Source organism: Callithrix jacchus, chromosome 4, assembly GCF_049354715.1.
Source record: "Callithrix jacchus isolate 240 chromosome 4, calJac240_pri, whole genome shotgun sequence".
In the NCBI taxonomy this organism is placed as follows: Eukaryota; Metazoa; Chordata; class Mammalia; order Primates; family Cebidae; genus Callithrix; species Callithrix jacchus.
This window is the reverse complement of record NC_133505.1, coordinates 139047518-139060909: the sequence shown is the minus strand read 5'-3', so window position 1 is coordinate 139060909 and position 13392 is coordinate 139047518. Positions and strand designations below refer to the sequence as shown.

Genomic DNA, 13392 nt, shown 5'->3' with positions numbered 1-13392 from the left:
ATATCCCCACCTTCTCCATCTACATAACTATCATCGATATCATCCATTATTAAAATGAATATATAACATTGAGCTAATAGTAGATCATAGCATCTTGCTCATGTGAAAAACATCAGCCTTGCTGAATGTTTCATGATGATGACCTAAGAGCTTTATTTATTTATTTTTTTATTGGAGATGAGGTGAAAGCTAGAGAAAGTATGTCATTAAAAAAAAAAACCCAAAACACCATAGTTTTATTTTTGGATTTTTCTGCCACTGACTCATAATATGAATTTGAACCAGTCACCTATCCACACAAATGACTTAGTTTATAGACTAATGTGAGAAAATGCTTCGGCTTCCCTATTTTGGAGAACTGCCGCGATCACTTACATAAATATTTTTCTTTGCGCTCCCTAGAAGACAGGAGCTTTATAAATATTTAGTATTATTGTTACACCTTAGGTACAAGTAGACAGGAAAATTATGATACTCTCAAGAAGAAATACTTATTTTAGACCATCCTAGCTCATACAGAGATACTGCATTGGCTTATAATTGTCCTTTGGGTTTCTTTTTTCCTCACTCCTTCCCCCTCCCCCTTGCAGTTGACTAATGTAGGAATATAAATAAACCTTAGCAACAGAGGGTTTGGAGGTAAGGAAACTCAGCATGGGGGCAGTCACACTGGCAGATTGCAAGCTATGTATCAGAGTGAGGAGTTAAAATAAATATTACATTTCAAATTCTTTATTGAAAAGTGTGAGAAAATGATTCATTTTAGAAATGACTAATTTGGTTGAATATTCTGAACTTAAGACCTCACTGAATCACTAGTTTTGACTATTTGATTTCTTTTGTCTATTCATGTATCCAAAGATATACGTGGAGAGAAGCCTAAAAACGGTGCTTGTAACTAATATATTTAAAGTCAGTCTGTTTATTTCAAGCAGAGTCTTACAAAATTAAGTCACCTGTTTCTCTGCAAACTCTTGCCCAACGGACTGTTCCTCCAGCCTTTTAATGGAACTGGGTTCTGGAATGATGTTCCCGGAATGCATACAAAGGTTATTTTTGGATGGTGGAATTTCAGGTGATTTTTTAAAATTTACTTTCTTATTCACACTTTTCTGCATTTCCTGACCTTTTTCTTTAAATAACCAGCAAGTTTCAGTTTTAACAAAAACAATAGTTTTAAAAACTAATTTTGGATCTTCTTACCACGATTTCATTCTCTTTTCTGCCATATTCTCTGGGTTTTTAACAGACCTATTCTTTCTTCCTGCTTCCCTTACAAATTTAAGACAAGCAGCAATGCACTAACTGATTTCCAAAATCAGAAAACTGAGTCCCCTATGCAGTTGAAGTGTAGAGTTGGTTTTGATCCAGAGAACTCAAGCAGTGTACAGAGCACACACAGATAACATTTTCTGTTTTATCTCAAATTACTGGGGTGATTCAAGCCAAAGCAGACTGGGCCTCTTGAGTATGAATTATGCTAATAATGTTCTGTTTGCTGACCTGATCTCAAAATGGTTATATTAGTTTTAATGTTTCTTGAGTGCTCAGGGTGTTTTGAATGCAATGCCAGTCACAACAAAAGACAATAACTTCATACTCAATGAAATAATAAAAACAATTCAAAACTTTCTCTTTTGTGTATTCATGTGTGGTCTTTTCTATTTTTGCCTCAATACCAATGCAGAGCAGAACACTCAGTTACATCTGGGGCCAAGCTTTCCCCCAAAGAACAACTTTGGTAAGAGAATGCTTACAGGAGGATCTGGGCATGCATGTATTCACTCTTCCTACAAATATTCATGAAACATCTATTGCATGATCTCCACATTCTAGGCAATGTGGAACCAGGTGTGGTTTATGATCTAAAGAAGCTACTGGATGAAAACAAGCCTGTAGACAAAGAGCACACTGAAGTGTAATGGGTGCCATATGAGGTCTGGCAGAACATTCCATGGAGACTACTGTGGACAGTATCCACAGATAGGATGCTATCTTACAGTGAAGTGTGAGAAGGGGAAGAAAACACTTCAAAGGAAGGAGAAGAGAAATGAAAAACCTGGAGAGCAAGCAATGCAAATAGGCACAGTAATGCAAAACAGCATGGCTCTCCACTGAGGATTCCAGAGGGAGTTTTCATGTGGTCTAGAGGCCAATGGGTGAGTGAGAAGAGTGATGGAAGGTGAAGCCAAAATAGTTAATAGTGAAAGAATTAAGGAAGGCATGACTTTTTTTTTTGTTTTAACAAGGAGACAAAAAGTCCTGATAGATGTGAATCTGGGGTTTGTGTAATGAACCCAGGAAGGAGTTGTAGCAATGTGCTTCTTCCAGGTTCCTCCAGGCTAGGAATAAAAGCAGGGTCACAAAACAGAAAGTTTGCCTTTAATCATTCTACAATAATCTTACTTCCCTGAAATCCCTGCCCAGGATAGTAAGAGATAGTGAGTGTGGCCCACACAGTGCCACGAGCCACTTCTCTGGGACTCCATTCCCCCTATTTTGTTCCTCTTTTTCTCCATATCCCCTTCTTTTCTTCATGGCTGAAGCCAAGTCCCTGGTGCTTGGAGAAATCCAATTCCAAAGTCGTCACCCTTACATTGCTGTATGGTTGTTGCTGCCCTCGACATTTGTCTGGTGGGTCCTGGTGGAGGTGAGGCACCAGCTACCTGTATTTCATAGTCTCCATGTCCAGTTTGTGTAAGGCTTTGGAAGCTCTTTTATTTCTCATTTTATTTCGAGGTTCCAACATCACTCTTCTCTGATCCTGGCCTATTGCCGTTGGCCAGCCCTGCAGACCTTAATCCAAACTCTCCTTGGGAAAAATCCCTTCCCAGGCAAGCCTCTGTGCACTTTGGCAAGCAGATCCACCTACAGGTTACCTTCCAGACTTGGTCAAATATTCCTGTATTCTTAGAAGAAAATAGATTAGATGCATGACGGTAATTTCTGAAAAGTTATGGGAAAAGATAGGCAGGGGAAAAACAGGCTGAAATATGAGGTGAGGAGAGAGAATGGGGCTGTAGGTGGCTTGTGCAGAGCCTGCCCTACTAACCCGTATTTTTCATCTGATAGTCTCTCTTATTTGTTTTTCTATTTTGTATTGTTTGTATTTTCATAAATACAAACTTTCGAACTTTTTGGAAACTTGGCAGATTATAAATAAATAAATAAATAGGCAAGGTAAACTTTAGTGGCCATATTGTATTTAGCATTCTGAAGACAGAGGTCAAAGGTAGAGGCAAAACCAAAACAAAACAAACTTTTGATAAACATGGTTATGGCCAGAACTTGGAATAGCAAGAAAAGAGAATGTTAAATTAAATATAGCTCTCAAATGACAATTCAACCCTGACCACCTCTGCTGATGGCAAAGTAGTTTGGCTGACTTTGTTTCGTCAACGCCAAACCAAAGCTAGGTGAAGGCAAGCGCCAGGGCTCCAACTCTTGTCGTGTGGAGCAAGCTCTGGGGCCACGCCGGGTGGGAGAGTGAGAGAAATCCTCGGGGGTAGGTGAACCGGGTCCCTCCATGGAAGTAGGGACGTCACTGGAAACAAAGGCTCTGGAAAGCAACGGATACAGACTTGTGAAGGTTACCCTCGACGGGGGCTTTCTCTCCATCGCACTCCAGACTACCCCTTTTGCTCACTCAATTTCCCCCACTCCAAGCTAAACTTGCCCTCTCTCGTCAATTTCCATTCTATTCCCGGGAACGTCTGGCCCACGTTCCGCAGAGCTCACGCTCTTCCCGCTCTAGGATTCTCTGGCCCTCCTCCTTTTCCCTCTGCCTCTGGCCCCTTTCCTCCTCTCTCGGCGTCTGCCTCCCTTTCTTTCCGGGAAGCCCCTCGCTTTCCTTCCCACCCAGCCCCGACCTCGGGGACCAAGTCAGGGGTTGGGGAGGCAGGTGGATCCGAGGGAAGGGCCGGGCAGGGTAGGAGTTGGCAGGGCCGGGACCCGACGGGACTGAACGGGACGGGACTGGACGCGGCGCGCCCTGCCGGCCGCCAGGGGCAGGGAGAGCGGGTCCTGCCCCTCCCGGGCGGGCGCGCGTCCGGCCCGAGGGGCGGTCCCTGGGCTCCCGCTCGCCGCCGCCGCTCCTCGTCCTGCTCCTTGCTCCCCAGCGGCGGGAGCGGGGTGCCGGCGGGCAGGAGGCGCCCGAGGATGTGCTGCTGGCCGCTGCTCCTGCTGTGGGGGCTGCTCCCCCGGGCGGCGGCGGGGGCCTCGGGCAGGACCTACTCGCACTGGACCCTCCTCGACTCGGAGGGCAAGTACTGGCTGGGCTGGGACCAGCGGGGCAGCCAGATCGCCTTCCGCCTCCAGGTGCGCACCGCGGGATACGTGGGCTTCGGCTTTTCGCCCACTGGGGCCATGGCGTCCGCCGACATCGTCGTGGGCGGTGTGGCCCACGGGCGGCCCTACCTCCAGGTAAGCGCGTCTCCTCCCGGAGCCCGCCCGGCAGAGCCCCGTCCCGTCCCGACCCCAGCGAGGGCGCAGGTGCGGGGCGTCCCCAGGGCCAGCAGCTCGGTCTCGCCTGGAGCAGCCCTGAGCCCCCGGCCGGGCTCACTCTCACCTCCGCTGGCAGCGCCTGCGCTCCCCGAGCCGCCGAAGGCGCGCAGAGGCTGGGCGCCCCGGGAAGCCGAGCTCGAGTGACCCCAGGCAGGTTTCCTTCTTTGAACACTTTCCTGTCCCCAGCGCCCCACTTAAGAGACACCTCCCTACCCCCGCCTACACACCTGCAACGCATTCCCCTTCATCCCTGACGGGAAGGGAGAAGGACCTCGGCTTTGGCTTTGCGGATCTAACGGGACAGCTCGCAGAGAAGGGAGGGGACAGAGCGCTTTAGTACTTCGCGGACTTGCTGTCTAGGAGTGGGAATCTCAGAACTTTCCAAATCGTGGCTATTTTGGAGCCCCCAGGCGCGGGGCTGATAACAGCTACACCATTCTCCAGGAAAAGGTCCCTAAGAATCACTTAGGGACTTTGCTATTCCGAGAGCTGTTCAGGAAGCCACATTTAGAGACTAAAATCGAAGGTACCCGTGCAAAATCTCCTGTGAAGTGGCAACACTTTCGCTTACTTTAATAACCAACAAAGTTAATTTGACCGCTGCTGATTTACTTTGAAGGAGCCTAAGTAACCACCTTGCCGGTTCATAGGTGGCGCCTTACTAAATAGAAAAAGGAGAAAAAGATTGTGAGATGACCAAAATGATTAGGTGGTTAGGTTTCCTGGACATCCTTGTTTAACCGTGACCAGCGTTTGGATGGCGGTGAATGTACACGCTTTGTTGCTTATAAAATTACATCCAAACATACTGCCCTTTGCTAAAAGTTTTTTTAGCAAAAGTCAAAACTCCTAATTGCTCTGGCATTGCATTAAGGCTTTGATAGTATTAAAATCAGTGTTCTCGGTGGATTTAGAGTGCATTTCTTAGTGATTTTATCCCTAACTTCTGAGTTCGATTTCCACACCGTTTAGACTGAGATATGCCATCAAATTTGAACCCTGTTCTGGCACTGAGCCGTTAACTCTGGCAGGAAATAAAGTGACAACAATAAAAAGTTCAAAATCAGTCTATTATCTATTTTTTTCACAAATTAATCGTTTCTTCCCCGAAAGAAGTAATTTTGCAACTCCAGTAAAATAAAGTTTATGAGGATTGCATTCTGCTGAAGTCACTGATGCATAAATTTTCTCCTGGTGCAGCATCTCAGACATTAACTTTGTGAACCAAGGATTTGACCACAAACGCAGGCCTCACTAGGGGAATGACTTATTCTCCTGTGTTGTAAAGTAGACAATCCCTTATTTAAATACCGATTTGAGCCAACGTTTTCTAAAAATATAAAGTTTAGCTGTTTGTTTAGGGTGAGGAGTATAGCATGCCTTTTTAACTGTCCTTGCATGTTCTACAAAAGGGAGCATGAGAGCTCTATGTTACTATTAAAATGGGACACACTTTGATTGTTAACTCCATGTTATTTTCCCCCAAAGAGTAGCATTTCTAGAAAGCTCACCCTTGTATGTCAAATGAAAGGCCATGAGTAGAATTCTGATTCAACATGCCATAATAGGTCCACCAAAAGGATAAACTTGGTTAAACTACAATGTTTTCACCCTGTTGGTAAAAGATTGCATAAGACTTAATTAAGTACTTGTTAGATTGATTTTGAAACATAGAAATTTTCTTAAAGTAATTAGTGAATACACATCACTATGAGATAAATTATGAATGGCTGCATTCCCAATATACTTAAGGAGCAATAAATAGGATTTCCCCTTCATTTTTATTCCTATGAAAATAAAATTATTTTTACATGTAAAGGATGATCATTTTCTTATTTGGCTGACATATTTTTACCTTTCCATTTCTATAAACATTGTACTCATTTTAGGGCATACAAAATGCATTAAAAATTATGCTATCCAATTAAATGGAAAGACAGTTTACTTAAAATCTGTTTAATAAGATGAAATACACCAAATACTATAAATGAAAAAAATAAATCAATTTCAATTTTTATCATCCAGACTGAATGATTCAATTTTACAGTACTCAAAATTCAATCTTCTCTCTAGAAACTATTTATTTAAGATTCTTCATACATTAGTGTGAGAAAGGTATTTTCAGTAACTATATCAAAAAGTAAATAGTATTCTTTTTTCTTTTTTTTTTTTTTCAGACAGAGTCCCACTCTGTCGCCCAGGCTAGAGGGCATTGGCACTATCTTGGCTCATGGCAACCTCCACCTCCTGGATTCAAGTGATTCTCATGCCTCAGCCTCCCAAGTAGCTAGGATTACAGGTGCTGGCCACCACACCCAGCTAATTTTTGTATTTTAGTAGAGATGAGGTTTCAGCATGTTGGCCAGGCTGGTCTCAAACTTCTGACCTCAGGTGATCCACCTTCCTCAGCTTCTCTAAGTGCTGGGATTACAGGTGTCAACCACCTTGCTTGGCCATAAATAGGATTCTTAAATGTAGCATATGTGATTCTATTAGTAGAATTTATATTTTGTGTAATTTTGCTCCCGGTGAGAACAACATTTATATAGAACAATGACACAAAAATAATCGGCTCCTGGGGCATCAATATATGCATAGCAGCCAGTAAGAGTTGGACAGACAGTGATACCAGGGTGTATGATAAAACCTAAGTTGCTATCCTAGTCACCTCATCATGTGGCTTTTTTTGCATATTTTATTTTGCCCTTTTAAATTTAATTGTAAGCTAAGACTTCACGTTTTAAAAATTATTCTGATTTTTATTTGCCCCATTATATGAAATTCTTCTTCTCAAAAGGGTGTTAACTCCTTGAGAACTATATAAGTATAAATGTTTATCAATCAGGTAGAGAATCATTGGCTTACTGTCACAAGCCCAAATGTCTGTAGATGTCAGAAAAGAAATCTAAGAGTGGCTGGAGGCCATTAACTTAAGTGAAACAAGCTAGATGCAGAAAGATAATTACTGCACGTTCTCACTTATAAGTAGGAGATAAAAAATGTGTACACAAGGATGTGGAGTGTGGAATGATAGACGATGGAGACTCAAAAGGGTGAGAGAGTGGGAAGCTGTGGAGGAATAGAAATTACTTATTTGGTACAATGTCTGTTGTTTGGGTGATGGATACACTGAAAGCCCTGACTTCACCGCTATGCAATCTTTGTGTGAAAAGAATCTGCACTTGTAGCCCATACATTTATACAAATTAAAAAATGAGAAAAAACGAGTGATGGGAGCTTGAATGGAACAGGCAGGATGTAATGCAACAGAGAGGAGATGGCGCTGAGGGAACCAGGGGTTTTGTGAGCAAATTACTGTTATAAGGGAATGTAAATCCAGCATTGGCAGATCTTCTGTTTGTTCTATTTTTTTTTTTTTGAGAGAAGACAAAAAATTAGATTCTCTGTACTCTTTTCTCTCTCTGTGTGTTTGTATAAAAATGTCCAAATTACTAAATACTGGCAACAATTCAACCATCATATAGTGTGCCTGCACACACACTCACATACAATTTCAGCTGGGATATATTTCACAGACAACCAAATCTGAGACTCAGAGAGAAAGGCTAATATTAATAAAGAATTAACCCAAATAATGAAAATTCATGAAAGGGAGACAGGCAAGTTCCATTTCTTTTTAGGCTAGTTCTATTCTATGCCAGGAAATGGGTCCAGCACTGGGGGCCTTGCCCATTGTTTTGGCTGTCTGTTCTTGTGTAACAAACCATCCCATATAGAGTAGCCTAGCACAGTGACAGCGTTTCTTTTGCTCATAAGTCTGAAATTTGGTGGGGACAACCCCAAAGTGGGTGGTTGGAAGAATATGAAGCCTTGTTCCCTTGAAGTTATGGCTGGCAGTTGATGTTGGCTCTTGGTAGGGACCCTGCCTGGTGCTGTGGTAGGATCATAACCTCTCTGTGTGGCTGCTTGACTTTGTCACAGCATAGTGGTAGGTACCAAGAGGCCGGGAGGAAACTATAGCCTTTCATGACTTAGTCTTCCACTGTGGTCACAAACCCACCAGATTCAAGAGGGAATGCAGACTATCTGAACATCACATTGGAAAGACAGTCACATGGGAATTCAGCATTGAAGCCCCAGGTCTTGGACTTTCTATATTGGGAGAGACTTTTTATTACCGATTCAATTTCATTACTCATTGTTGGTGTATTCAGACTTTTTAGTTCTTCCTGATTCCGTCTTCATAGGTGGTATGAGTCAAGGAATTTATGTTTCCTTTAGGTTTTCTAGTTTGTGAGTGTATAATAGTCCCTAATAATCTGTTTGTAATAGTCCCTGATAATCTGTTGTATTTCTTTGGTATCAGTTATAGTTGTCCCCTTTTTCATTTTTGATTTTGTTTATTTGGGTATTCTCTATTTTTCTTGGTTATTCTAGCAAGTGGTTCATCAAGTTTGTTAATCTTTTCAAAAAACTAACTTCATTTTGTTGATCCTTTGTATTTTATTTTTTGTCTCTGTTTTGTTTGGTTTTGCTCTGATCTTTATTATTTCTTTTCTTCTACTAATTTTGGGTGTGGTTTTTCTTGTTTTTCTAGTTTGTTGAGGTGAATTATTAGATTGTTTATTTGAAATTTCTACTTTTTGATGTAGGTGTTTGTTGCTATGACCTTGCCTCTTAGCACTGCTTTTACTGTACCCCATACGTTTTGGTATATTCTGTTTCCATTCTATTTAAGATTTTTTTTATTTCCTCTTTAATTTCTTCCTTGATCCAGTGGTCATTCAGGAGTATGTTGTTTAATTTTCATGTATTTGCAGTTTCCAAAGTTCCTCTTGTTATTGATTTCCAGTTTTATTTCATTGTGATCTGAGAAGATACTTGATATGAATTCGTTTTTTAAAAAATTTATTGAGACTTGTTTTGTGTCCTAACATGTGGGCTGTCTGGGAAATATTTCATGTGCTGATGAGAGGAATGTATATTCTGTAGCTGTTGGATGAAATGTTCTGTAAATGTCTGTTAGCTTCATTTAGTCTAATGTGCAATTTAAATCCAATGTTTGTTTGTTATTTTCCATTTAGATGATCTGTCTAATGCTGAGAGTGGGGTGTTAAAGCTTCTATTATTCTATTGGAGTCTGTCACTTCCTTTAGATCTAATAATAATTGCTTTATGGATTTGGGTGTTTTGGTGTTGAGTGCATATATATTTAGAATTGTTGTGTTTCTAAATATATATGCAGCTCTTGCTGAGTTGATCCCTTTATAATTACATAACTTTCTTTGTCATTTTTTAGTGTTTTTTACTTAAAGTATGTTTTACCTGATATAAGCATAGTCATTCTTGCTCACTTTTGATTTGTGTTTGTATGGAATTTCTTTTCCGTCCTTTAATTTCAGTTAATATGTGGCTCTACAGGTGAGATTAGTATGGTAAGCAGTGTATTGTCAGGTCATATTTCTGAATCCATTCAGCCAGTCTGTATTTTTAAGTGAAAATTTTAATTTGTTTACATTCTGGTTTATTATTGATATGTGAGATCTTATTCCTCTTATTTTATTAATTGATTTCTAGTTGTTTGGTGTATCCTTTGTCCCTTTCTTACTCTCTTATTTTTCATCATTGTGGTTTTGTGGTTTTCTGTAGCAACATTCTAGTTTTTTCAATCTTGTATGTTTGCTCTAGTTGTTTTTAAATTTCATGTGTTTTCATGATGTTAGGTATGGTTCTTTTCACTTTTGGGTGTAGAACTCCTTTGGCACTTCTTGTAGGTCTGGTTTGATGGTGATAAATTCCTCAGCTTTTGCTTGTCTGGGAAAGACTTGATTTATCCTTCGTTTTATAAAGAATAACTTTTCTGGGTATGGCATCCTTGGTTGGCAGTGGTTTTTTCTTTCAGAACTTTGAATATATCAGCTTATTCTTTCCTGACCTATAAGGTTTCTGCTATTAGTCTAGTCTGATAGGGGTACCTTTATAAGAAACTCTATGCTATTCTCTTGATTTTTATGAGTTTTCTCTGTGTCTTTGAATTCAATATTTTGACTTGAATATGCTAAGCGGAAGAATTTTTTAAATTGTATCTATTTGGAGACCCCTAAGCCTCTTGTTTCTGGATGTCCAAGTTTTTTGCAAGACTTGGGAAGTTTTTATCTATTGTTTTGTTAAATAGATTTTCTAACACTTTCATTTTCTCTTCACCATCTCAGATCCTAATTCAAATATTTGGTCACTTTATAATGTCCTGTGTGTCATATAGGCTTTGCTCATTCTTTTTTATCCTTTTAATTTTTGTCTGAGTTATTTCAAAAGACCTGTCTTCAAGTTCTGAGATTCTTTCTTTTGCTTCATCTAGTCTATTGCCGAAGTTTTAGAATGTCTTTTGTATTTAGTTCAATGAATTCTTCAGCTGTAGAATTTCTGTTTGGTTCTTTTTTTTTTTTTATGAGACGGAGTTTCGCTCTTGTTAGCCAGGCTGGAGTGCAATGGCATGATCTCGGCTCATCGCAACCTCTGCCTCCTGGGTTCAGGCAATTCTCCTGCTTCAGCCTCCTGAGTAGCTGGGATTACAGGCACGTGCCACCATGCCCAGATAATTTTTTATATCTTTAGTAGAGACGGGGTTTCACCATTTTTACCAGGATGGTCTTGATCTCTTGACCTCATGATCCACCTGCCTTTGCCTCCCAAAGTGCTGGGATTACAGGCTTGAGCCACCGCGCCCGGCCCTGTTTGGTTCTTTTATATGACATCTGTCTCTTTGGTAAATTTCTCATTTATTTCCTGAGTTGCTTTTCTGGTTTCTTTGCATTATTTCTGAGTATTCTGTTGTATCTCACCTAGATTCTTTAAAATCAATATTTTGAAATATTTTTGGGGGAAGATTTTTAAAATCTCTTTTTGATGAGAATCCGTTGCTGGAGAATTACTGTGTGCCTCTGGAGACATCATATTTCCTTATTTCTCAGTATTCTGTTGTATCTCACCTAGATTCTTTAAAATCAATATTTTGAAATATTTTTGAGGGAAGATTTTAAAAATCTCTTTTTGATGAGAATCTGTTGCTGGAGAATTACTGTGTGCCTCTGGAGACATTATATTTCCTTAAATTTTCATGTTTCTTGTGCCCTTACATTGATAATCTGTGCATCTGAGGTAGCAGTTGCTCCAATTTTTTGAATTTGCTTTCATAGGGGAAGACATTTCTTGAAGATGTATCTATGGTGTTGGCTGGCCTTGACTTAGTCTTGACTTTAGGTGTGGGCAGTTGTATAGTCTCTGTATAATTTTTCCAGCTGTAAACAGTATAAGTGGTGCCTGCAATTTCCTCAGTGGTTTAGGGTGTGATTATTAGTGGAGGTTGTGGTGAAGTTTTGCTGGGAACTAGGACATTAGGTGGGCCAGTCTTTGGACATCAGTATTGGCAGCAGTGGGTTGACCACTAGCCTGTGCAGGTCCTGGGAATATCATGGTGGGCCAGGATGATGGGCAGGTTATCATGTCCCTGGGTAGCAGGTATGCTGTACCCACAGCATGGCAGTCACTCTGGTGGGACAACTTTCTGGAACCCGAGTGGTCAGTGCTGGTGTTGGTGATGTCTGTGATGAACTGGGCAGGCCAGCCCCCAATCCTACAGATGGCACATGAAAATGTACAGCTGCCTTTTTGTTGGGGTGGCAGGGTCACTTCCAGTGGCTCCTGTCTCAGAGTAATGAGTGTCAATTGGGCTCCATGGATATGGAGGTCCAGGGGCTCTTAGGCCCCAAGGCACAACACATTTTGGCAGAAGCAGGGCTTTCATAATGTCACTGTGTGGCAGCTGCTTAGGACTTGGGGTTTGTAGAACTCAGCTTGAGCTTCCTCTCTAGCATAATGCCGTTGTGTGATCTCCAGGCAGTTCTCTATGTTAGTCTCAGGGCCTGTGAGAGTCAAGGGGCTCTCCTATGGCTAGCACTGTAGAATTCTGTGGCAGGAATGTGGACCACTTGGTGTCTCTCACTTACCCTTTCCTCACATTAAAGAGCCTCCCTGGGCTCCCAGCTGATCCTAGCCAAGCCGGCTTCCTTGCTTCCCTCTCATTCCTTGCTCTCAGTGATTCCATCACTTCTCTGTTGAATTCCAGCATTCTCTCTCAGATGATCTATTCAAAATGTGATTATCTAATTGCTATTTCAGCTCCTCTCCCTGGAAAAGGTGAGTACCATCAGATGCATGTAGTCAGGCATCTTGAAGCTTCCCTACCACCACTTTTGAGTACCTGTCTACATGTATCCATTCTCTCTTGGCGCTACTGAAATTGGGGGCAATCTTTACTTATTCTCCTTTCCTTTTCCCACCCCCTGCTCTCTGACACACACACACACACACACTCCACTCATAAGGAGTTGGAAGCAGCTGGTAATTTTTTAATTGTCCTTCTATTCCATACCCTCTCCAACCTAGAAAAAGACTTTTGAATCTCAGCAACCATATATTTATCAGTGGTTGCCAATCACTAATTCAGGGTTAGATCCAATAGGAGTACCTCCAGAGGGCAGTGTGACATTTACTTGCAGACTTGTGGAGTTACAAAATCTACTAAAAAATACAAAAATTAGCCAGGTGTGGTGGCGGGCACCTGTAATCCCAGCTACTTGGGAGGCTGAGGTGGGAAGAGTTGCTTGAACCCGGGAGGCGGAAGTTGCAGTGAGTCGAGATCGTTCCACTGCACTCCAGTCTAGGTGACACAGTGAGACTCCATCTTGGGGGGAAAGCAAATCAGATTTTACTTAAGGCCACAGACCCTTTAAAACTATATCCAAGGACCTGGCATATGGAAATTTGTGCTGCCCATTTTAACCTTTCTGACTCTATCTGGAGATATTTTCTCAAACAGGATATTAACAGATATGATCAAAATGGGAAAGAAAAGAGAAATGTGGTTGT

General features: G+C 41.5%; 1 protein-coding gene across 1 annotated transcript in view; it reads left to right on the top strand.

Annotated features, from left to right (window-relative positions):
* The first annotated feature begins 4106 nt into the window (after positions 1-4106).
* MOXD1 (monooxygenase DBH like 1) overlaps positions 4107-13392 on the top strand; it is a 118982-nt gene continuing 109696 nt past the window's right edge. Inside the window, exon 1 of the mRNA XM_002746967.6 lies at positions 4107-4422. Within this exon, the coding sequence (XP_002747013.1) occupies positions 4159-4422 (264 nt within the window). The 5' untranslated portion in view covers positions 4107-4158. The remainder of the gene's footprint in view (positions 4423-13392) is intronic.